Source organism: Polyodon spathula, chromosome 1 (genome assembly GCF_017654505.1).
Source record: "Polyodon spathula isolate WHYD16114869_AA chromosome 1, ASM1765450v1, whole genome shotgun sequence".
Taxonomy (NCBI): Eukaryota; Metazoa; Chordata; class Actinopteri; order Acipenseriformes; family Polyodontidae; genus Polyodon; species Polyodon spathula.
Window position 1 is genome coordinate 56978715 of NC_054534.1, and position 24137 is coordinate 57002851.

General features: G+C 37.7%; 2 protein-coding genes across 10 annotated transcripts in view; one reads left to right on the forward strand and one right to left on the reverse strand.

The window, feature by feature from the left end:
• Nucleotides 1-5192, forward strand: part of LOC121320017 (pre-mRNA 3'-end-processing factor FIP1-like) — a 48554-nt gene extending 43362 nt beyond the window's left edge. For both annotated transcript variants that reach the window (XM_041258127.1, XM_041258135.1), the window contains exons 16-17: nucleotides 3694-3837; nucleotides 4957-5192. In XM_041258127.1, the coding sequence (XP_041114061.1) occupies nucleotides 3694-3837; nucleotides 4957-5104 (292 nt within the window). In that variant the 3' untranslated portion in view covers nucleotides 5105-5192. The remainder of the gene's footprint in view (nucleotides 1-3693; nucleotides 3838-4956) is intronic.
• A 166-nt stretch (nucleotides 5193-5358) lies between these two features.
• Nucleotides 5359-24137, reverse strand: part of LOC121319995 (E3 ubiquitin-protein ligase LNX-like) — a 58251-nt gene continuing 39472 nt past the window's right edge. For 5 of the 8 annotated variants that reach the window (XM_041258074.1, XM_041258064.1, XM_041258046.1 and 2 more), the window contains 5 exons: nucleotides 16944-17141; nucleotides 13169-13346; nucleotides 11639-11867; nucleotides 7356-7514; nucleotides 5359-6200 (listed from right to left, as the gene is read on the reverse strand). In XM_041258074.1, coding sequence (XP_041114008.1) covers nucleotides 6065-6200; nucleotides 7356-7514; nucleotides 11639-11867; nucleotides 13169-13346; nucleotides 16944-17141 — 900 coding nt within the window. In that variant the 3' untranslated portion in view covers nucleotides 5359-6064. The remainder of the gene's footprint in view (nucleotides 6201-7355; nucleotides 7515-11638; nucleotides 11868-13168; nucleotides 13347-16943; nucleotides 17142-24137) is intronic. The other 3 variants (XM_041258084.1, XM_041258114.1, XM_041258095.1) reach the window with 2 other exon arrangements.

The window sequence follows — 24137 nt, forward strand, 5'->3', positions numbered from 1 at the left end:
GAGAGGGAGGCATTGCATGAAATTAATAATAATAAAAATACCTTTTTAATGTTCAATTCAAATAGTTCTGTTTAAGCATTTTTATAAAAATATTTTGCTGAACAGAATCTAATCAAGTGCAGCATTAGTCCTTGAACTTTGTCAAGGCTCATTTGAGAGAGAGATCCTCGCAGTATGTAGTGTATTTGAACTTGATGGTGCAGTACCACACTCTTACATTCAAAACACAACTGCTGCATTCAGTATGCAACTGAAAGTGAAATGGCTTAAACAGTGTTGGTTATGAATAGAAATGAGTTAAACCAACAGACGCATTACAGAATGACAAAAGTGCGTCAGAGTTCGTTTTATACCAGCCTGTGGCAATCTGAAAAACCTGGTATACAAAGAGGTAAGCTGTCACTGAAATGGTAAATGGTGATAGATTGATTTTTTTTTTTTTGTTGCTCAGCGTTATCCTCGGCCGATCATGTTGCTTTCTGAGCAGAAGATCTATATTAAGAACAAGTGTCAGAGGCCTTGCTTGACCTGGATGACAGGCTTATGAGTCTGTTTTTAGTCACAAAAAGCTGATAGCTGTACCCCTAACAACCCACATGAAAAGAAAATAATGTATGTAAATGTCATCGCAATTGGAGGCAGTTAGCATTCCTTGCATGAATGAAATCAGTTTGATGACTAAACATTGGTCTTCTGAGAAGAGAAGCTTTCCCGAAGGCTTATAAAAGTCAAATCAATATTGACATGCTTCTTTCAATGCTATGTGATTTTTAATATTGATTTGTGATGTTTGGAGGCCCCCTTTTCGCTTTTGTTTTGGTAAATTGATTTTATAAAATGCTGATTTAATTAATAATTTCTTAAGGTGGTCATTACTTCCCTTTTTTGTTCTATTGAATGTTAAGTGTAGTTCCACCCAGGGAGAGCAGTACAAGGAGTCTGTGTTACTCCAGGATCACTGGGCCCTCACCTGGCAACGTCCAGTGTGGATAAGCTGTGCTGATAGTGTAAACATGCTTTGCATCACCATATTTAGTATATTTAAAAGGAATAGTTGTTTTTATTCTCGATATACTCAAAATAAACAAACAGTCAAGACCCCCCCCACCCCCTTCTTTTATGGTATAGATGTTGGTACTTGTGGTTCTGTCGGCCTTCAGTGTGTATGTGTGTTACAAATTACAGGGTCAGCTCTCAAGAACCCAAGCAGTTTCAACATCTGTTTTGCAGGCAACTTGGTCAGACTCCAAAAAAAGAGAGCTGGTCATTCAAGACTTGCTTGAAGTGAACCTTAATAATTTCCAGGCTAGATGAAGTCTGCCTGCCAGAACTATCAGAGCAGGGAGGGAGTGATGGTGGTGGGGTTTAGGGTTGAAGCTGAAGGGAGGGCTCAGGTTTTTATGTCATTAAATTATTGGCCATCTGCAAAAAAGCTGCTGCCACATGGCTGTAGCAACAACAGAGAGGCCCTTAATTCAGAAGATCTGGTTATTGACATGGCAGTGAGGGCTGACAAATGACAGGTATAGCAACAGGATTAATTTGTCAGCATGAGCCAAAGAAAACACCTTGCAATGAGTCCATAACAAAAGGAGAATTCCAGTTGAAGGGAATGCATGCATGCATGCATACATACATACATACATACATACGAAAGTGTGGTGAGTTTCCGTTATTGTAAAGTGATTAACTTTATAAAAATTGCAAAGCCTGTGGAGTTTTTTTTTTTTTTTCTGAAATAGTTATTTTGATTTTGCAAATCCAAACTGGTGTGTTATGGTTTGGCAAACCCTTCAAAACAATAGCTGCTTTTAATGTCATAGTTTCTTTTTTTTAATAGAAATATGGGTATTATGTTACTGACAGACAGGAAGTTTGTTTTGTGATATAGGAATGAAAGTGCTGTACCGCTGTTAGGAATACATACTCTCCCTATTCTGTATTTTTTCTTAACAAAGTAGTCCATCATTAATAGTCCATTGGCACTAGGTGTTGTATTGTGACCTGCATATTAAATCTGTCGTATACTGTGTGTTCAGTTTACCATTGCAGTGCATTTTAATGCTCGGCATCTCTATAGCAGTATTTATTAACCCTTAAGAACAGACCTTAAGTGCATGTTATTAAGGTTTTTGACAGCTCTACATATCAGATGGCAAAGACAATATTGGAAAGCCTGTTGATGACAATACAGCCAATTGGCTAACTGACTCCTCGTATCTGCTTTTAATAAAGCAGACGGACTACGACGCAGCAGTAAACAAACAAAAACAGAAAATTAAATACATTAATTAAACTATCTGCATATGTGATTTAATTTAGAGATTGTTTTGGGTAAAACTAATGTATTTAAAAAATGTTAAACTAACGTCAGTTTTTTGCTGCTCTTCAGTGTAGTGCACCGTTGAACTAGGAACACGGCTTATATCTTATGCTACAGCAGTCAAACACATAGAATTCATCCTGCTCAGCTCCTCTCTTCTACGTAGGTCTTCATGTACAACAACACCTGCCATTTGTACTGCTTTTGCTTTTGAGGTGCTGACTGTTTAACTTCCAGTGGTTCTGTAACATATTTAGAAGATCCTGGAGTTATCGTTCAAGCTGACATTAGACAGACTACCATTAATCGCCATAGTAAAATACAAGCTCAGGCTCCATATTGGTAGTGTGTGTTTTTTTTGTTTTTGTTTTTGTTTTGTTTTTTGGGGGGTGGTGGGGGGGTAGTTTTTCTGTAGCACAGACTTGGATAACGACTTGATTTTAAATATTTAAAGAAAGGTTTGAAAAAAGTAGGGACTAGAAATGAGGAGCTAATCCTACTGAATGCAGAGCTTGTTTGGAAATGTGTTACGATCTGTTATTTATTGATATGAAATATATCAGTTGCTCTTTCAACTTCTATTGAACAATTTCTTTTTTGGCTATCCAGCTAATATTCAGCCATTTGGTGTACATGCACATTTTAATCTATGGCTGATGTTGTTTATTTAGCATATGGGCTTCCAAGCAAGTGGTCTCCATATTTTCTGATAAGGCACCTTCAAATTGGCAGCAAATGAAAGGGATGAGTTTCTTTTGCAGTGGGTGTGCAACTCAGTTGCAGGGGCTGGTCAGGTTGTTATAGATCCAGTTCTGTTGTGTTAACAAGTACTGAGTCATTAATGAAGTGTTTTGGAAAAATAAGATGAAATTACTACCTTTTGGGTTTTTGCTTTTGATTGAGGAAATGCCTTGGCTTAATGCTTCAAGGGAAGTTGATTTTAGGTTTCCGCAGGATTATACATTTGCAAATATAGAATGTCATTCTTTCGAGAGTTCAGCAGTGACTTTAAAAAGGTCTAAAACATGTACTTTTGTATTGAAGACACAATGATAGTTGACCTTTCTTTTCTTCTGACCAAAATAATAAAATGAAAGTACTTGAATGTAGCACAGAGCTCTGTATATTGTGTGGATTTTTATTTTTTAGAGGGATTGTACAAGCATGCAATACCGTCCTGATGAACAAAGAAAATATACTTAATTATTACATTTAGAAATAATTGAAGGTCAATCTCATTCAAGGATAATAGTTAAATAACATTGTAGCGCCAAAAAACTTTTGTACCACGCATTAGATGTGTAGGGCTACAGTATTGTTCGTTTGAATGTTTTACATGCTTCATTTCTTTTTTTTTGCTCCGTTTTCAGTGATGAGGAGCGGTTCAGGTACAGAGAGTATGCTGAGAGAGGCTATGAGCGTCACAGGGAGAGAAGCAGCAGGGAGAAGGAAGACCGACACAGAGAAAGAAGACATCGGGACAAAGAAGAGAGTCGGCACAAGTCATCTCGGAGGTATTGCACCCCCGTTTCTTCTCTCAGGATAAGAAGAGGGTTGACTTTCAAAGGTCATCCCAAAGGAAGATCCCCCAGAACCCCACTGGAAACGATTTCACAACTGACTCTCCTGCAGTGCAGTCCTAAAGCCTGCAGGTGTCTGTGCAACCAAATAAAGTGCAATCAAAATGGGGCGAAGAGCCTATTCTACCAAGAACCATATAAAACACAATGGGGCAGTTTTTAGAAATTTCTAGTTTTCAGCACACAGGAAGGGTTTCATTCAGTCCTAGATCTGATACAGTACATTTACCATCAAATCAAGTTTCCGTAAGTAGGGTGGTCAAATGTTGTTTAGATTTCAACAAACAAACCCCCAAATAGGTTATTATCAGTAGTTTTTACTTAAACATATCTGATTTTAAAATAAAAAGGGAAAAAAAAAATTTAAAACGTAAATGCTTTTTTATGCTCCAAATTCAGCTACATTTCCTGCCAGGTGGACATCTTGGATTTACGTTTTGCACACTACTGACTACCTTTCAGAATTTAAAAAAGAATAATAATTTGTCCGATGTGAAACACAGCCCCTCCTACTCCAATCATTCCTGCACTTCACAGACCTCACATACATTACAATGTTACCTTTTTAAAAAAAAAAAATTATTTGGGGTCCAGCGGCCAGGTTCGTTATAGTGAAGGGAGTTATAGCGAGGGTGTACTGTACTTAAATATTTTAAGACAGATGTGTAGTGGACAAAGTTGTATTGGACAGCACACTGCCCTTCTCATAGCGGATGAACCCGATCACGCTCTGTTCGCCCACCCTACCATAAGGCATAGTAAGATGTTTGATAATTTGTAGTAATGGATTGTTTAATTATGGGTAATTACATAGCCTAAGCTGTGTTTAAACTGACATCTTTTGGCTTTAGGTCTGAATTACAGTTGCAGATCTCACTCAGATATTCTGTGAATTTGCACAGGTTGTAGGTGCGGTATTAGGAATTTAGCTGACAGATCTGTTAGGCTGGAGAATTTACAGGACAAAAATACAGTTTGAGAACTGTTTTCCTGACCATACAATGCAGATGGGAGGATTTAAAAATGAAAGTATTTTGTTTGATTTCTTTATAGCAGCAGCAGGCGAGGTCATGATAGCGAGGAAGGAGATGGCCATAGAAGACACAAACACAAGAAGTCTAAAAGAAGTAAAGAAGGAAAGGAAGCCAGTGATGATCATGCTCCTGAGCAGGACCATTCAGAAGCTGCAGGCCTTGACTAACTGTTCTTGGGCTCCTTACTTAGGAATACTATTACAATGTGTGTTCTGAAAGTGCCAGTTTGTTTCTAATTTTTAAGTTTGCTGCAATGCTCAGAATTTCAGAATTGTGTTAAAATATTGTTTGTTTGTTGCATTGAGCACCAAGAAAATGTTAATTTGTTGAATAAAAAAAAAAGTTTTGAATTTTGTTTTCTTTGTGCAAGTGTGCTGCTTCTGTTTTCATTGAGTTACTTTAAACACACAAATGATTATCCATTAAAGAACTTTTATTATTAATTTTTTTTTTTTTTTTTTTTTTACCAAAGGTACCATCAGAAATGTTACACAGGCTCAAGCATGTAAAACAACCAAAAGTCGACAGACCAGATACATAATTCCTCCACAGTCTAACTTCCACAGAAATGTACAGCAAAGAGAATGAAAATCAGTAAGGCCCCCATGATAACATCACTTTTTCACAAATTTATATGAACACATTTACTGGGGTTGTATAAGAATGTTGTAATGGAGTCAGAAATATACAACATTGATTAATATGCTTAATGATTAATAAGTGTCAGTCTGTTCTTAACATATAAAGACAATTTAACTCCAATATGGACAATTGAGCCATTGTTAAAAGGCAATTTAAAATAACAAAATAAAGAAAAGTAAACACAAGTGCTTGAATCAGTAGTATCAGGCTGCAACATTTATATAAATGAGATTCCAATCAAATGCACGTTCTAATATGTATAAACTAGGTAATTGGCAACACGTGTCTGATCCCAGTCTTTTCCCTGGTCAGTAATGTCTCCTCAAAGGTTACAGAATCCTACAGTGTTCTGCATGTACTTTCCTTGGGGAGCAATAAAGCTTCTGGTAGGTTTCGGTACCCTGTGATGATCCCCAGACAAAGAAACTAAGCGTAAAGTGGTGTTGGTCTCTTCAGAGATTATTCCAATATGACTCCTTTGTCTTCTATAGCAGGCTGCCAGGCCAGGACACAATTGATAATGTGATTCTTCCTCTCAGTTCTTTAAGCATCCTCACCAGTGAGGAGTGAGTCATTCCTGATGTGCTTTTCCCATTAACTTCCAACAGCAGATCTCCACACCTGAAAGAGTGCAATGGTGTAAGTGTCAGAAATGTGAAATAACAAATAGATATTTACAGCACCTGCAGAGCCAGCCTTTGGTTCACCTGTAATAAGGATACAGAAATAAAACCTTAATTTAAGGATATTGGGTTACATTTTGTGCTGTAAAACTGAAAAAGCAGAACAATTTTTTGGTTAATGCATTCTGCATCACTGAAACCTCAGGAGAAGTACTGGTTTTGTCCTACTTTAAAAGAAAAAAAAGGAGGTTTGGGATTATTTGATCACCTCATCCAGAGAAATTTAGGGATCTGAATGGACTGAGATTTGGTAATTAGGTACACCAATGGGGGTGGATGTTGCCAAGCAAATGGCCCTATCTGTTGATGCAGAGGGGTCAGGGGTTTTGTTAAGAGTGCAATAAACTGCTGGATCACAAGATCTTGTTGCAGTTTGACAACATACCATTTACGTATACTGTAACATGTAAACACGACTTCTTTTTGTCAATACAGCGTATCGATAAGTGAAGAACATAGTAGCTGTAACTGCCTTTCCCACATGACTGCATCATAATAGAATAAAGCAAACACATTTTCCACCTTTGTGGCTTCATACTGATATGCACTCTGCCATATAATCAATCAGTCCTGTTAAAATTCTAGTAAAATGAAGTCACATATGAATGTGAAGAAATTCCTGACCATACCCTGATATCCAAACTGGTTACTTTAGGTTTCAAAGGCTTAAATGCATCTGAGTGACTGCTAAATTTGGAATTTACAAAGTCCATTATGCCTCCCTGCGGCTTTAACCATTGATAAGTTGTCACTGCAAGCAACACCTTAAAGGTTTTATTCTAAGTACCAAATGCTTTGTGAACACTGATACCAGCTGTAGTCTGTTGCTGGGGTGATGACAGACATACATTTATTACAGTACAGTGAGGTAATCAAGTAATTCTGGGCCCACCAGAATGTATAGAATGATATATACACTTTTTTTATAATGATTCCATCGCATACAAATTGGCAGTACAGATGAAATGGGTTGTTTTTCATTACTAAGACACATTCAAATCTAATTGCAAGTGAAAAACAATCTGAGATGGCATTTTAATTATGTGTGGTAGGCCCTATGTTTCTTTTTTACAGTTACACAGATAACTCATACCTTATCCTGCCATCGTTGTATGCTGGTGTCCCTTCAACAACAGATCTGATGAAAAACAACTGGTTTATATTAGAATCTTCACAGCCTCCAACAATACTGAACCCGAGACTCCCAGAAGTATCTCTCCTTAACACTATGTCCTTACAGCTGTAGAGATACCTGAAAAAGAAGTACACATAGTACATATAAAACGTTTAATTTCCGGTGCTGAATGGAGGTAAGTGGTCTTCATCTTAAAAGAGATGTGTGTATTAAAAATAGTATGTCAATAAAAATGACTTTGCTTTTAAGTGTATAAGAAGAGGTTAAAATTGACTGCTGTGAGCAAAACAGGTTTTAAAATATTTTCCTAAATCTGTATTCTAAAATCTGTATCAAGTACAAAATAGATCTGTGATGAAAGTATTACCTGAAATGTTTGTCTACTTGACATTGCAAAACATTTGTATTTAGTAATTTGGTTCAGTACATGCTTGTGCTCTTAAGGAATACTTTATAATGATCAAAAACAGGAGGTTGTTAGTGCCTATTTGTTGCTTTTCTATAGCCATTATTAAACTATTATCATATTTGAGTTTGTGAATGATGGAGGAGGGGTGAAGCACAGTCAGAAGCTTGTTCTTAAATGATCAATGTATATATTTATACTGTGCATTACAATTATTATTCTAATAATTTATTGAAGGATTAATAATCCTTGCAGTCACACAAAAGAACCTGCTGCCAGGATGTAGGCTAAACTATTTCTAGGAAATGTCGACCAGAACTAATGGAAAAAGCAGGCGGCCTCTGAATTATTCTCAAAGAGCAAATCATTTCACTCTGTGTTAACATACATTGTTAATATCCAGACAAGTACTTTAACAGATCATCCAGAAAACAAGAGATCGATACGTGGACAAGTGGCACTGAGAGTCCTGGTAAACTACATGAAGTTTAGTACCTTCTTTGCAAGCCTGATTGATGAGGAAGCTATCCTGATCGTTCTGGTTATGACAGGTAGCCAGACTTTTAGTTTTGCCTATAGCATGAATGTGCTTTCCTGCACTTTGTTGTGATTTGTTTAAAGTAACAATGGTGTATATATCTGCTCAATGATTGCTCCGTCAGTGATGACAGCCACTCATCACGACATTCACTTTTCTACCATGCATCTGTTTAATATTGAAAATTGCGATTTCCTTTCAAGTACGAAATGTAACCGTTACCGAATGGGTATTTACCTCCTAAAGACCCGAAACTTGAATAAGATATAACAAAGCTGCTCAGCCGAGCCAATGACGCAGTCATGTCCGCCCCCGAGGGTATAACGGACTGCGCACACAGATCTGACAGGAGAGCCTATTCAGGTAAATACTTGATAGTTACTTCTTCTGCTATAGATTTTCGCATTTATTGTGTTTTTACACAAATTATATGTGATATTAAAAATAATCACTGTATTAGTTTTACTAATTACACGTATTTGTGCACTACAGCCTGTTGTTTGTTACATCCCGCTGCAGCCTTGTCCCCCGTGTGAAGCCAACGGCTGGAGTTGCTCCTTCCCAGGGATCAAGCAACGTAAGTCGATTGAATTTGTGATCCCCCCCCCCCACAGGCTGCAATACCTCCGGCTAGTTATTTTATTCTCGTTTTGACTTTCGTCACAATTACAAGACGGTTTGTATAATTAAAGTAATTGATAATACTGTATTTTGTTTGAGAAAAATATTTTTCTTTTCTCATTCTTCTTTTTTCTGTTTTCACAGAGACTAAGCGCAGGCCTGTCTGCAGCATGTGCTGTGGCACACGTTTAGTGACAGCAGCTGTTGGGTTCAGCAGCGCTGTGCAGGACCAAGAGACTGCTTCGGTTGTGGTTGCTTGCAATCTCTACCAGAGCATCTTGATGCCGTTTGTTTTTAATGACAGCTTTTGCATCACCATTACGAGGGCTGTTAGTTAATTCTATAAACAGTTTTCCCTCAGTCTCATGTGAGTACTGATGGAGTGGTTTTGCCAGTAGCTTGCACATGTGGGCAACCTGCCAATGTGCTATACCATACCGAACCGGGACCAAGGTTACTGCACCGTACCAATCCAATGCTAAAAGTCACCGAACCGCTGCTGACCCGCTACTGAACCTGCTCCATCTGTCAAAACTGAATAGGCAGGCAGTGGGTAGTAACCTGGCTGCACTGGTAGCCACACGCAGGCAGCTTTGGCTTTCCCAGGCACGTGTGCAGTCCGAATAATTTTTTGTCTGCTATGGGGCCACGTCCCATGGTCAAGCCCTGTCTAAATGGATAGCAGGACTGCTTATGAGTGAGCCAACTTGTCCTCCCCTCCTGAAAAAACTCACTGCTCATTCCACCAGGGGCATGGCAACTTCGTGGGCTTTATTCCAAGGTGCATCTGTCAAGGACATTTGCAGTGTAGCGGTGTGAGCTACTCCCCGTACCTTTGCCAGGTTCTACAGACTTAATGTTGTGGATCCTCAAAATCCTGGTTTTGGAACTAGTGTTAACACTAGAACTGCCAGGTTATACTAATACTTAAAAATGCTGCTGGCAGTGATTATGACGGTTACATTTTAAACACAATATTAAAATGAAAGACAAACTATCGGATACAACACAAAAGTTTAATTCAAGCGCATCATATCAAACATCTGCAAAGCCAAAACACCATATTTAAATGAAAAAATAAACATAAAAGGGTTTATTTTCTAACTTTCCACATATAAAGCACTACTTAAAAAATGAAAAACTAATAAAATAAACATTTCAAAAGAAACTGGTGCGTAAACAGGTATATATAAATACAAAACTGTAAAAATGAAATAATTTTTAATTTGAAAACAAAGCAACATATGTATTCTCTTGCATGTGTTACTCAACGCAGCACCAAATCCAGGTTGCGCTGCTTTGCATTTTTCTGATTGAAATGTTTCTGCTGAAGCGCTATGGCTAGCTTCAAGAGGAAACATCTCCTACTGATATTTTCCATGATGCATTCCTTGTGCAATATGAAAGAATTGATGGCTGCCAGGTCCAGCAGAGATAACAACAGACTTGTATATAAGAAAATAGAATATTGTTGGGTATAGTCAGAATAAAAGCATGTATTGTAAAATGCAACCAAAATGACTGCTTTGGTGGTTCTATGTGGGCAGGATTATAACTTCCTTTTTCTGTCTTTTAAACGGTATCAGGGTATTTAATACATGTATTTAGAAAAAGTCATAAACGGACAACCGAATAATTTTCAGACACGCAGAGTATTTTCAATTTGAATACCTCAAAACGCCAAAATGACTGCCGTGGCGGTTCTAGTGTTAAGGGCAGCTTCTCAGTTAACCCTTACAACACAAGCATAGAAGTGTGTTTCTCCCTCAGATTTTTTAGCCCTAAGTACTAGTTACTGGTGTTCCGAATGGTAATGCACAAAGCAGCCTTGACTTAGCCTTGTAGCATTCGGGTCATGCAGCAATCTTGCCCTTGCAACGGCTTGGGTATATCCATTCAGTAATGGTTACATTTTGTACATGAAAGGAAATGTTAGGTTATTATCATAACCCTGGTTTCTTGAAATAGAAATGTAACCATTAACCTTCAAGGTCACTGCATCAATAATTGCATCAGGTTTGAAGGAAAAATGACACTGAGAACTGTGTGAGCAGTCCTTTATACCCTAGGGGGCGGGCATGACTGTGTCACAGGCTCGGCTGAGCAGCTTTGTTATATCTTAATCAGGTTTTGGGTCTTTAGGAGGTAACTACCCATTCTACCTATTCTATTTCAAGGAACTAAGGTTTTGGTAATAACCTAAAGTTATATGTTATTTAAACATGCATACTTGATTCAGAGAGTAGTGGCATGCTTTAAGGAATTAAGCTCAAGCCATCTTTTACTGTAGTGAGGAAAAGGTGGGTGTTGCCAAAATAATAAGTCTATTGAGTTGGCATGTGAGATGCAGCTAAGCCTCCTAACCTAACAGCTCAAAGACACAGCATGATATCTCAATTAAAAAAACTCTGAGAGCATTCCTTAGATTAAAATAAATAAGAGGTAATAGTCAGACCCATTTTATATCCAAAAGCTTAGATAGGAGGGACAGTTTTATAGGGTTAAGGCCAATCATTTTGTTTGGGTAGGCTTCTCATACTACAGTACAGTGGGAAGTACCATAATGTCAAGAAAGTGTCTTTAGACATGAAATATATGACTCTTTACAAGCCTTAAGTTACCCCAGGGTTCAAACACACTTCAACATGGCCTTTATTTTCTTGACTTTGGGCTTACCTTGGCAGCTGGAGCCACATGACCCAGGAGGGTGACCAATCATCATTGTTGCTGCTGAGGTTCTCATTGGCATCAGAAGGCGACTGGCTGTGGGCTTGGCTGTCATCCCATTCCCTCATCTCCAAGGCTCTGAGGACCACGACGGAGGACATGCTCTTAAGTCTGGTCACTGCTTCACTGCGTGTGACACCCATTAACTCAATACCATTTACACTCAGCAAAAAATCACCTGTGGGCAACAATCACAAGGTATACATATGAAGCACAAAGACTATAAAGCACAAATAATAAAACAAAATCAAATACTGTTTTTATAGACCAAAAAAGTCTACCTAGTTATACAATTGTTGATACTTAACAGTTAATGGCAGTCTCTTTAGGGTAGTTAGTCTACAAATTATGTAAATTGCAAGAAAGGCTAATATTCTAATAATTTAAACAATGGTGGCCCTGGTTCATAAGCAGTGGCTAATAAATCTCCATAAACCTGAATTGTAGAAATCCAGAAAAAAAATAGATGGAGAGTATAGTCAGACTGCATTTTAACTAAATTAAGAGCAGATTGTAGCACTAAAACTTCGAGCTACAATGCAGTTGCAATGAAAAGTGCAAACTACACAATAAACTGCAGTCTATTTAATTGTCTCAATGAGATGCACTCTCACTGCAGACAGTGAAGTTGCTTTGCACTTAGGATTTTGTTTTAGTATTATTGAATATCTTAATTGGCTCCTTGAATCTTGAAACATCTATGATTAATTTTAAGAAGCCAGATAATTCCATTTCTTCACTTGAGTTGCAAGACCATCTGCTAACCAGTTATGCAGAGAAAAGGTATTTCAACAGAATTATGAACACAATTTAAGCAAACCTGCAAAATATTATTTGGACAAAATTGCTCAAACTGAGCTGATAAACTAGCAGCTTTTCTAAATCTTAAATGACATTATGTTCATCTGTTTGTAATTTATTTTAGTAAGCAGCATTGTATGCATTTGTATTGTATTGTTTTTTAATAATAGGAAAAGTATACATTAGACTTTACTTCCATGTTCAAATATGTTTGCAATTTGCCATGCTTTATTTCTAACACTGCATACTTTAACCTCCAAGCTACCATCAGATGAAGTACAGCTTGAAGACAGCTGGGGTTATTGTGCCAGTTTTGTAGAATAACCTGGAATTATTATCTCACCACACTGATCTTGAATAATTTTGGTCCAAAATGCTAAAGACAGTCACTAGGCCACAGCTTGAGGTTATGTATTCTGGATTTTAAAATAATAAAGTTGCAGTCAGAATATTAAAGAGCCTTTAGACAAATGATGTTCATGACATTTTTTTTTGGTTTTGTTTTGGGGTTGTTTTTGTCAGGGCCTCAGTAACTACCTCATGAAAAGTACATTGTGGAGAAATGTATATGGTACTGCATTATGCACTGTGGGGAGAAAATCAGAGGAAAAGCCACCCTCACTGCTTGGATTTCCCAGACAAAGCCCTCTAATCTTTGCTTTGGGATTTGCCCAATACCTTTCTTTATTCTGCCATCATTTCCCACCACTCCATCAAGGTCCACACTGGCGATGTAGATGGGCAGGTCCCAGCCTCTGCTCAACTTGCCCCCTGCCACCGTCATGCCAAGGGACTCATGGGGCTCCTTAGTCAAGCTTACAATCTTCTCTTGGCAGGTGAAGTTATGCACCACATTCTGAGGAGGGGATACAAACAACCACATGAGTGGGAGCTGGCAAACCAAACTTTCATCATATCTCACAATAATTCTATGTTTTTGTACCAAATTCTTGAAAGATATTATGCAGTTGCAAAGCCAAATGAGAACTCACAATCCAGTAAAAACATGAAATGCCCTTTGGAGATGCACTAACATTCCTAATACCCTAGGGAACTTCCTTTAAAAAATGGAATATCCAAAAGAAATGGTCATTCAACCCAACAGCAAGTGGAAAGCATCTGTTGAAAATGCTCTTGGCCTTTTGAAAAGGTAATGGTTTCAAAGTTTTTCCTGGCACATTAATTTGTATTCTCTGGTAAATGGTACGATTGTACAAGACATTTGTACCGATATAAAGAGAGCTAGAAAACAAACCCTACTCTATCACAACCACCTCAATGTAAAATTACTTCTGGATTAAAGAAACTTGTTTTTTATTTTATTCCTGTAGCTGGACTATAGTGTTGTCCTTTCAAAACTGAAACAGCCTTGACATAAAATAACATGTCCATCACACCCTGAGGACCATAATACTAGTGCAATAATTTATAAGGCCATAGTTTGTTTTATATAATGTTTTAACTGAACCAAAATTGCCTCAAGAAGCAGTCTCAATGTCTGTATGAAATGGTAGTGCTTTGTTGTTTTTAAAGTTGCAATTAAAAACTGTATTTAAAGCTTGGCACAGGCTGAATTGGGATTTCTTGAACACAGGATGTGGTTTGCAATAAATTCCACAATTAACCGTTATGGCTTCCGGTAGAATTTTGCGATATCATATTGTAGTTTATTTGATTGCATGATGTTAAATAAAAGATCTAAATTATGTTCATATAATTTATTTCTGAATCATAAAATTCTAGGCAATGCAAACCTTTTGGCCATATCTGTACATACTGTGTGTGTGTGTGTGTGTCTGTATATATATATATATATATATATATATATATATATATATATATATATATATATATATATATATATACACACACAGTAGTTTGCAGAAGTATTCACTCCCTACCAATAATGTCACATTTTGTTGAATTACAAATAATGTATGCACAGTTTTACAAACAAACTTTTTTTTAATTCAAAGCTGCAGTGGTTAAACTGAACATTGTTATATGAGGAGGAAAAATTTGCAAAGAAAATGTACAAAATTAAATTTACTGGTTGCATAAGTATTCAGCCCCTTAAGTCAGTACTTGGTAGAAGCACCTTTTGCAGCAATTACTGCTATGACGTCTTTTTGGATAGGTCTCTACTAGCTTTGCACAGTAAGATGGTGACATTCTTCACAGGAAAATTGCTCCAGTTCTGATAAGTTTGTTGGGGATCATTAATGGACTGCAATCTTCAAGTCTTGCCATAAATTTTCAATTGGATTCAGGACTTTGACTGGGCCACTCAAGAACATTAATTCTCTTCTTGTTCAACCACTCCAGTGTGGCTTTGATTTTGTACGTCGGGTCATTGTCCAGCTGAAATGTAAATTTCCTCCCCAGTTTCAGTCTTTGCTTACTCAAACAGGTTTTCCTCAAGGATTCGCCTGTACTTTGTACCAACCATTCTCCCCTCTATCCTGACAAGCTTCCCAGTCCCTGCTGATGAGAAGCATCCCCATAACATGATGCTGCCACCACCATGCTTGACAGTTGGGATGGTGTTGACTGGGTGATGTGCAGTGCTGGGCTTGCACCATACGTAACGTTTGGAATTTAGACTGAAAAGTGTAATTTTTGTCTTGTCTGACCACAAAACTTTTTTTTTCACATGTCTGCAGTATCATTTACATGCTTTTTTCGCAAACTCCATACATGCTTTACAATTTGGCTTTGAGAGCTACACAAAGATAATTGTTGGCTTCAGAGTGACATCCCGAACCAGTTTCCTGCTTGCCCAGCTGCTCAGTTTGGGAGGGCGACCTGATCTGGGTAGTGTCTGGGTGGTATGATGCACCTTTCAAGCAAATCACTTGCACCTGAGCTGATTTAGGGCTGCAGTAGCAAAGGGGTTGAATACTTATACAACTGAGATTAAACTGTTTTTCTCTGTAAATCTTATTTATATTTTATATGCATTTTTTTACTTTATCGATGTGGAGTTGTTTGAGTAGATTCTACATGTAAAGTCTAATTTGAAAGCGTCATTGAGTAATTTCAGGTGCCAACAAAATGTGAAAACTTTGCAGGGGGGTGAATACTTCTGGAAAATATTTTATGTATGTATTTGTGTGTATAATATATATATATATATATATATATATATATATATATATATATATATATATATATATATATATATATATGTAGAACATACATTCATACAGAACTCCATAGATTCAGACATTCTGTAATTTTCAAGAAATAATTCTTCAAAAGAAAACAACAAAATTAGCTACTTTCAAGTAGCGTTGGTCTTGATCTGCAGTGTCACTGGTTGAAAAAACTACCACAGAAATACTGATAAGGAAAGCACCGGTTTTACTTCAAGTAGTTTATCTTGTGAAAAAAAGAACCATGAGCTGTTGACAGGGAATTAAAAGCACTATAATAAACCATCTATATTACTCTGACAAATTACTGATGGAGTCCAGGCTTGTTTGAGACACTGTTTATCATACCAGGTATCTGAACACTCTTCTGTAAACAGAGGATCCTTTCTTAAGTCTTCCACCTTTAACCTTTATCAGTTGCTATAGTAGCCTTTGTTGTTTTTAAAAGTATTTTGTGTTTACTGAAAGTTGCAGTAAGTCATTTCGGGATACGCTATAAAGATTAAAAACTCTTGGCATTTTCATTCAGTCATAAAATCTGATTTACTGTTTCAAAATTAGAAAAATAATAAACTATAGCAGCTTCTGATAGAGTTCAAACATGAAGGGTCAAGCTGGGATGTATTGGGACAATATAGCTACTATGCAAATATTTGATGATATTAAATATGTTTAAACATGAAATATTTGATGGGGGAAAGGGAACACTGAGCTGTCAAGATCCAGATTGTTTTTTTTCCTGGTTAACAAATTTAAACAGAAGAATAATATTGCTTACCAAACTCCTGTTTAAACAATGTTTGTGTATGTATACTGCTACTTTAGATTTTAGCATGGATCACAAACCTAGTTATTGAAATAAAGAGTTTGCGTGCAACACTGAATCAAACTCCAAAGCTTTTTGCTTTTTGTTTAATAAGTGAGAGCAAATCAAATGGAATTTTGTACAACCTAACACAATTTATCATTAATTTCACGTGACACAAATATCTGTACATATTAAATGCCACCCTCAAGCCTTGGTTTATACCTACAGTAATATTTATATCAAACTCAGAATTATTTTTCTTCAATCCTAATACTAATACTAAATTTAATACTAATAATAATATATTATTATTACTGATGAAATTTGAAATATTCAGCCCTATTTAATAACAGTGGAGGTGAATTCCGCAGAGACACTAACCATTTTCTTTATGACTCAAGCTACAACAATTTAAAACCACACCTTTTTTAATTTCCTTGTGACATGATGAAGACCAGAGACATCTATTGTATACATTAACCATGCTAACCTGTATCTGAATGCACTTTGGCAGCCCTGGTACCTGTGCGCTGCTAGTGCTGGAGCTCACCTTGCTGGCGCTGTCTCTTTCCTCTGTGGGGTAAGGAGGGGGGCTGCTGTTCATGTCCCACCAGGCCTCTTGCAGGATGTCAGGGGTCTGTTGTTGGGTCTGGCGTGACACAATAAATTGAACCCTTTCCTCGCTCGCCTGCGTGACAATAGCCAGATGTTAGCCCTTGCAGCTAGAAGCAATAAAACCACCTTTCTTCTGCCTCTCAGGTTTAAAAATGGAATTCCGGCTGGTGCAATTAAAAGTGTTGCTTGTTTCAAGCAACACCAAGCAATAAGTGGTAACATTTACAACAGAGCTGGCAGTGAGATATGGGTATCCATTACCCACAAAAAAGGCCTAATAAATACTGGCACATAGCTTTACTATGGTTCACATATTTTCATTTTGAGCAAAAGTAAACAAATATTAGCACACCATTGTCTTTAATACATATTTCAACACTCCACATTTGCTGTTATTTACAATAATGTGTATAATCCTAAACACATTGTTAAAGTTAGTTTTTAAAGCCAATGTATTGGAATCATTGTGCAGACTTTGCATTGACTCTTAAATATAGATGTGCCAACATATGGCATCACCGCAAGCAAGTTGGGGTGAAGCTAAATGCATATGCATTAAAAGTTATCTCTCAAACCTACTCAGAAGTTGAAAACAAGTAGCTTGAATTATGTGGACCTGTCCAAATAATGCTACAGTTACTTTGTAAGATATACAGTACATGCACACACTGGCACTCAAGTACACTGTAGATACTATCTGGGCAACTAACCTAAATAAATATTGTCAACGTCATGTCAGGTACTTTCTTTAGGTTTTTCTTCAACCTAAATAATTAGAAACTGAAATGGTATGCAATAAAACAATTAATAAAAAATATAATTTAGAGAGCATGAGCATAGTATGTATTGTTGTCATGGCCACAAATAACTTTAGAATAGATTTTTAACAAATGTATGACTGCTGCATAAGCAAACTAAATACTGTAGCTAGCTTTTGAAACCACACAAGAATCTTTTATTCAGCACTATTGAAAGAAGAATGCTCCAGAAGCAGATAAAGATATTAAAGTTTTTTTTTTTTTCATACCCTTATTTCTATAATAGACTGTACTTTAGTTTCTTCCATAATAAGTACTCACAATGGGAGTTCATTATAAAAATTCACCCCAGGTTACAGCAAAGAACCTAACAATGAAATACATTCTCCTTTTATTAAAGTTCACAGGAGTGCATTGCAGTATTTCACAAACTCCAGTGGTCACTGAGAGACAGAGCACTCAGGGGTCTTTTGTAGGAGGGACTGAAGCACACTGGTAAGCTGGGTGGTAAAAGCTTGCACAGTTGGAAATGCACAGCTTTTGTCAAAGGTCCCCTTCTTATTTTTTTTTCTTATGGACTCCCACAACTTCTGACCCAAAGTAATTACAGACATATTAATTACAATAGTATTAACAGTCTTGTTTAGTTCCCTCATCCATTTTGACAATGTATTGCCCTGGGGTTTATAGTCCTGTGAAATACATTTGTTTTTAAGTTTTATTGTGTTAGATTTTAAGCTCTTTTATTTAAAGTTATGGATCAATTATCATTTGAACTCACTAAAGCCCATTACCTCTTTATATAACAGTGGGCCTTGATGGGTTAATATAAGACAAAAAAGACAAAAAAATAAATAAATAAATAAAAATTACTAAGCTCTGAAATTACAATTAAAAACAAATTGAATTAAAAGAACAAAAAGACTTAGGCAGGCGGTTTCTTAGCTGACAACTGTACAGTTAGAATTTAAATGAGTAAAGTATAAAATCTGTGGTATGGTTTCAGTCTGTGAGAAAGAAGTGTCTGAATTGTTGCAGAGCAGAGGAGATGCCCTCACAGCAGGCTGGAGATGCAGGCAGTGCTAGATAATGAATGAAGGGGTGACGCTCAATAGAACATTCTCTTTCAGCTTTCTGAAATGCCAGCAGCGAGGTCAGTCTTGGATTAAGTGGGCTGGAAAGGCACAATTTGTTAACTTTTTTTTTTTTTTAAACACACACACAACTTAAAATTTTAAAAAAAAGTGTTCCTTGGCTATTAAGCTGATGTCATCCCTCCTGTTCTGTGAATTCCTCTTGAGTTATCAAAACAATTAGGACAATTCTTAACAATCTTGCTGACAGAAAAAGTCCAAAAGCAAAAAATGAATCCTTGTAATCAATGATCTTGCAAACACTCCACTTGTGGAAGACATGTTTGTTAACTGTTGTGGTCACCTGTTCTAACTCAATACAGAAAGCAGGATATAATTTATGGAAATAAATTACGTAGGGATTCATACACGTTTTACATACAGCTGCGTGGAGTATAACTACGGGAATTGAAAACAGGCATTATGTGCTTGTGACTTTAGAAAGAGGACAAGATTTCCCCTTGGCTCGCGAAGAGCTGCCCTCACGGAGGTGAGACCAAACCAGTCGGCCTCCAAGGCTAGGAAGTAACCAATACTTCTCCTAGGGGGAACATAGAGAACGGGAAAACAACGAGTGTTAGGATATATTTGGCTGGGGTTACCCTCTGGTTTGCGGAGGACGAGGCCAGTGTGGCTGGGCCGCTAAGGTTCGGAAATGAACTTCACTAGCCTCCAAAAGAGGACCACAAGTGTGCCACCAATGCAATGAAGAAGACATTACTAAAAAAAGTAGATGTTAATTAGTAACAGTTAATAATTAAATATCTTCTTTTTTATATAACCACCACTCAGCACAGAGGAAAAAACACCCTGTGGGCAGAGATATCCCCCACTCCAGGCATACTAGCAGTATTCTGTTGTGTGGACTATATATAAGGGAGAAAAGAGCGAATGTAAGTTTCCACAGTGGTGGAAGACCAGCAGCCCATTTTCTTGATAGGTACTGCTTGATATTAACTATGGCTGTTGAGGTTGCTGCACCTATAGGAAAGGAATGAGGGGAATAGAACTGAGGGGCCAGACCAGCTATAGAAATGAGAGAGAAAGATGAGTAGAAAAATTGTTTTGTGTTATGATAGCATGGCTAGCATTCATGAACAGAGGATCAGTGGGGTTGGAGGGTTAATGACAGGAAAGATAGTGGGACAGGGAGCAATAAAGACAAATAGGAGAGATGAGTTTAAAGAGCACGAATTGACCCCAGCGCAGATGGTCTGTTTTGGAGATGTGAAGAAAAAGGAGATAGTTATTCAGGGACTAGAGAGAAGTCGGAGGAACAAAGGCCCAGGGAGGTAAAACAGTGAATTCAGAGCAATGGAAAAAACCAAAGAAGGTAGAAAGGCAAAGAGATTCTATGACTAGATCATTGAAAGATGAAAAACAGCTTTTGCGGAGGACTGTGATGAGGTCAAAACGTGTATCAGTAGTGATAGGGAGATGGGAGGGAGAAGGAGGAAGGGAAAGGGAAAGGCAAACAGCAGGGGTAGACGAGAGAGGAAGGGAAAAAATATATATGCGGTATTGAATGCCATCTAGACAAGATTTGATAGTTCCCAGGGAGATGTTCAGCTTGTCTTTTGTGTGAACAAGGAAAGAATGAAAGCCTGGTTGAAGGGTGAAGGGGAGATCCGATTTTGGTTTCAGAAGGTCATGACCAGCCTGTTGAGTAGGAGGAGCGGGTGGATATAGAGAGAGCAGCGGCCATATAATCTTGAGTGGAATTGAGGAGATTGCAAAGGGAAGAATTTAGTTGAATATCAGATCGCTAAATGCAGAAACAGGCAGGGGAAAAAGATGAGCTTAGGGAACCAGATTTCTGAACCTGGAGATCTGGAGACAAGAAAGAGCATCGGCAGCAATATTAGTGTTACAGTATGAACCTCTTACACCGTTTGTTGTTTTCCATTCCCATTGATTTATTACTGTAGTAATCGCTCTTACTAATCCACCAATCAGCTGTTTTCACCTCGTTACCTGGCCATTCACATAGATTTCAATACAAAAGGCAGCACTTGACTAAAAATCAGACCCGCGCAAGACTCTACCTAGTGTGTGCACATTCATTTCATGTATGACATGAACTTGTAACCTGTATAGTTAAATAGTTATAGCCACAAATCTAACAGTATAAAATAGACAAAAATAGATCAGACCCTAAATTATTGCACAATTTTTTGCCACTGGAGAATTTAACACAAGAACAACTAAGGCAGCCATTTTAGCCGTTTTTGGAATTTAAATTTAAATTGCAGTAGGTGTGTTCATACCCTGACAGAGAAAGAATGTTGTAGCTGCAAAAATTAGGGAGATAAAATACTGTCATAGCTGTTCCAACCAGGACCGATCAAATTGACAGATACATATAAAACATACTGTGACAATGAAATGTTGCGGTATTATTTGTATATTTATCAGTCAGGACTTGCTGCCATGTATTGAAAATTGATTATATCAGTCGCATTTTCCAAGTGAGCAGTCTTCTGACATTTCTATTGTTTCAATGAGCCTCCTGATAGCCCATCAATCAGCCTTGACAGCTCACGACGCCCGGCTGTCTTTCTTCACTCTGGTTACTATATAAGTCACATGTTTTTTCTAAGAAATTCATTGTTACCCTAATGCACATGATGCAGCAGAGACGGACAATGACAAATCTGGCTCTAAAGCAAACTTGGTTTGTGAAGATGACTCTTCCAGCATGAGTGATATTGAGGAGGATGCCAGCGAAGTGCTCACTTGAGGCAGCTGCTTTTACTTGTTTTGTTATAGTAAGTGTTCCGTACAGGGGAGAAGAGACATAGGATTACAGTCTGTTTAGCATTGGAAGTTGTTAAGTTTTCATAGCTGACTATCTGCATTGTGCAAATTCAATACTGAAAGAAAAACGAGTAAACCGAACAACCTGTACTTGCTGTCTATTTTCATCTTTTTATACGTAAAAGTCATGTTGTTTGAACTAGTCGTGTTCCTAACAATAACATTCCCTACCTTGGCCTTGATAACGTAGACCTCCTTGTCTAAATGCCAGACAAATGGGCTGTTTACCCATCCAAGTACTTCTAACTATCGTTACTTGTATATGCCGTCATCTGGGAAGCTGTGTAGGGAGAGCGGTTCTCAACTAAAGAGATCCAGATATCGTCAAGGCCGAGGAGTTCATAGCTCTCTAAGCACTGTAAAAAGCACAGGCGGTATGCAATAGCCTTCACAAACTCCTAAATCTGGCACTTATCTCTGTCAATTCCTCATACTGGAGGTGAGAAGTGTGTTCTGTGGCAAATAACTGACACTGTAGTGTGGAAGATATTGAATTTTTATTAGCTGCCAATGCTGTTTTGACTACCAGTATGGTGCTGGGGTGACGTGGGTGAAAACCCTCAAAAAGCAAATGAAAAACCAAGACAGGGTCTAAATAGGTTGATTAATTGATATTTTAGTGGGACATAATAGAGGATGAGCGCTAGCTCCAACCCACGAACCACACTAAAAGGTTGCAATACCAGTACAGTAGTCTCTGCGTATAGGAACACCTCTTAAGAGAACACTTCATCTAAGGGAACACCCTTGTGGTGATTCATATTTGCCAATATTTGGAAACTGTTCAGCAGGACGCTCATCTCTGGGGGGGTAGTGGGGAGGGGGTGTCATACGCATCATATATTGGGAGGAGTCATACGCAAAAAACACTCATTATCTATAATAGACATATACCCCACAACTCTACACAACACGACTATCATGACAGTAAAAATAGACATAATGAAGCTTTCTTACTTTTGTATAAGTTAGTGATCAGCAGGTGTGTCAGCCGCACAAAGAGCACAGCGTGTCGTTTTCATTAACTCTACGGTGCGGAATAAATGTTTTTTTTTCTATGGGTAAATATCGGGATGTAGGACATTTGCTCTGAAATCGGAACTGTCCCGACCATATAGGGACTGTTGGCGTGTATGCAGATTTTCCCATTGTAAATGCTCTGGCTAAAGGAACAGGGACTTAGCTTAAAAGAACACCTTCTTGACACGACAGCGATTCATCTACAGTGGATACAGTACTGTTTTGTAACCTGATAACTCCATCATCATCATGATGAAACCTAAATTCAACTTGTTTTCAAAAGCGACTTGTCGTCATTGTGAGGAGTGTCTTGAGGGACATTGATTGGTTTATGAAATCTTTCCAGAACCGGCATCATATCATTGAATTGTTTTCTACTGTATTCTGATTTCCACGAGTACACCTCATCGCTACAAAATGCTTGCAACACAAAGTTGAACATTTGTTCAAGCTCTTGAAAAAAACCTGAATCCGACACCGAGTAATTTGATATTTCCCATTGTGGTGAGTTGCTTCACCATGCTATTAAATAATGTGCATGTCTTGGATATTGCTGCTGCATTTTGCAACATGTGTAGGGGTGCTGTGTTAATTTAGTTTGACAGTTAGTTTATTAATGTTAAGTTAACCTTAACGGCTTTATAAAGAACCTGATGGTTAGATTAGAATTGCACCTTGTGGCGAAGTTATTTAATTAATTTTTTTGCCTCTGCCATGTGTGTGTGTGTGTGTGTGTGTGTGTGTGTGCGTGTGTGTGTGTGTGTGTGTGTGTGTGTGTGTGTGTGTGTGTGTGTGTGTGTGTGTGTGTGTGTGTGTGTGTGTATTCTACCTTTATCAATCATACCCAATGCTCTTTGGTTGAAAGGCATGACAAGATTATGTGCAAAAAAAATCCTTTGGAGATAAGATTGTATAGTACTGTTCATTAAGCAGCTTCAAAGCAAAATGACAAACAACCTGCCAACTGTTGAGTCCACTAGGCTGGTTAAAATACAGCTTATTTGGCCAAACACTCTGATCCTTAGTTTTAAGTTAACTCATAAGCATACTAAAATACTTTTATGCAGTGTGATGCTGCACATGTAATCAACTTTGGTCATTTCCTGGTGATTTTTATTTTGGTCTTCTTCAGTAAACAGGAAATTTATAAATGCTTTGCCAATTAAATATGACTGTGCAAATGGCTGAGCATTAAATCAAACATTTTAGCATGAGTCATTTTCCTGACTACCTGTTTCATTTAAGGCAGCGGTTCTCAAACAGGGGGGCGCAGACTGTATCCTGGGGCGGCGCGAGAAGGTTCAGGGCAAGTTTTTGCTTTTTAATTTTAATATATGCTGA